The sequence below is a fragment of the Branchiostoma floridae genome, chromosome 12, assembly GCF_000003815.2.
Source record: "Branchiostoma floridae strain S238N-H82 chromosome 12, Bfl_VNyyK, whole genome shotgun sequence".
Lineage (NCBI taxonomy): Eukaryota > Metazoa > Chordata > Leptocardii > Amphioxiformes > Branchiostomatidae > Branchiostoma > Branchiostoma floridae.
Window position 1 is genome coordinate 14,089,649 of NC_049990.1, and position 1,511 is coordinate 14,091,159.

At 44.2% G+C, this 1,511-nt stretch overlaps 1 protein-coding gene across 1 annotated transcript in view; it reads right to left on the reverse strand.

Moving 5' to 3' along the window:
• Window positions 1-575: 575 nt before the first annotated feature.
• LOC118427871 overlaps window positions 576-1,511 on the reverse strand; it is a 2,477-nt gene continuing 1,541 nt past the window's right edge. The window contains exon 3 of the mRNA XM_035837833.1: window positions 576-1,232. Coding sequence (XP_035693726.1) covers window positions 615-1,232 — 618 coding nt within the window. The 3' untranslated portion in view covers window positions 576-614. The remainder of the gene's footprint in view (window positions 1,233-1,511) is intronic.

A 1,511-nucleotide genomic window follows, 5' to 3' on the forward strand; every position in this document is an offset into this window, starting at 1 on the left:
ACACTAAGGATCCGTGCAGAGCTAAGGGAGAGAATAGCCACTTTATGCAGCCTCTGTCGATCAACTACAATATCGCTCAATATTTCAAAAGATACTGCTTACTCAAATGTTTTCAGTTATAAAACATGCATTGAACAAATTCACCGAGTTCACAAATCCGTCACAGATCAATTGTATTCAGATCTACAACAGGCCTGCGACGGTCTACGAAATCTTAATAGCAAAATCTGAAATAAAAGGGAAAATAATCTAAACTTAAAACAAACTTAAGGCAAGTAAACAGAAGAAACTGGCGGTGAACAAAATGAGTTGCACATTAACACCTCTAGGCTAGGATGAAGAGATGTGTCCACCCTAAAACAAACCTGCCTGCCTGCCTAATAAACAACAAAATCAAACTTTACAAATAAGATCAAGAAGGCTTCGCTCTCGGGATGCAAACAAACGCATGGGAGTGGCAGTCCCCGGGATCTAACAAAAAAATTATCCTGTTTCGTCTGCACTTTGTTAAATGCGTCAGCATTAGGACAATAAGAAGTGAAGGCAACAGCATTGCCAAATAAAAAAACTCTTCCTTTATATCATGTAACTTTCATGTAGCTTTATGGAACTTTTCAGATTTGGGTGAGAGTTCCGTTGAGTACAAATCCTGGTTGGTTGATTTCCATGTTAGTCTGTTCAATAACTTTTAAAACGATGCCCATCTCCCAATCCCCCACCCAGCTGCCTCCCCCACTCGGCCCCCTACTAGATAATCTGTGGCCCTCCTGACTGTCCACACCGAAAACCTCTCGTATTTTCTGTTTGGCATCCTTATCTCGACACTCGATTCCTAGAATATTCAGAACTTTCAAAATCATGTCCTCCTTATACATACATAACTCATCGTATCTTAAAATTGCATGGAAGCATCTATGTGGGTCTTCTTTGGTCAGATCGTTTGCTTTCTTCATAAGCATAAGCCAAATACATGTAAAGAACCAAACAGTACCATGGGTAACGGGAATAGATGTAAACACAGGGTCATTCCGTGGATCTGGGAACACTATGTCAGATATGTTCTCAACATACTTGACATCACGTTTCAGAGCAGTTTGAAGCCAGTACTTCCAAAAGCGGCCCTCTGCCATGAGATGATTGTTAGAATCTACGAATCCGGCAACGTCTCGATACAGGAAGATGTTCTTAACTTCTGGCAATGCAGTTTGCAACACATCCGCAATGGGGCCAACCTGTGGACCGCGTGGCACGATCGGGAGCGCGTTGGTCTCAGGCCCGAGAGGTCCCGGGTTCAAATCCGCTTGCCGTGTCACCGATCTTGTGCCCTTGGGAAAGGCACTTTACACGACTTTCCTCACCTAACTCAGGTGTAAATGAGTACATAGCTGCAGCTAGTGGCAGTGACAGGCCTTTGTGGTGGTGAAAGGCCATAGGGGCATGTTCGGGCATGACGCACCCGCCATGACACATGAGTCAGGGGTAGGAGGAACCCCTTGCATCCTTGGTCGGAA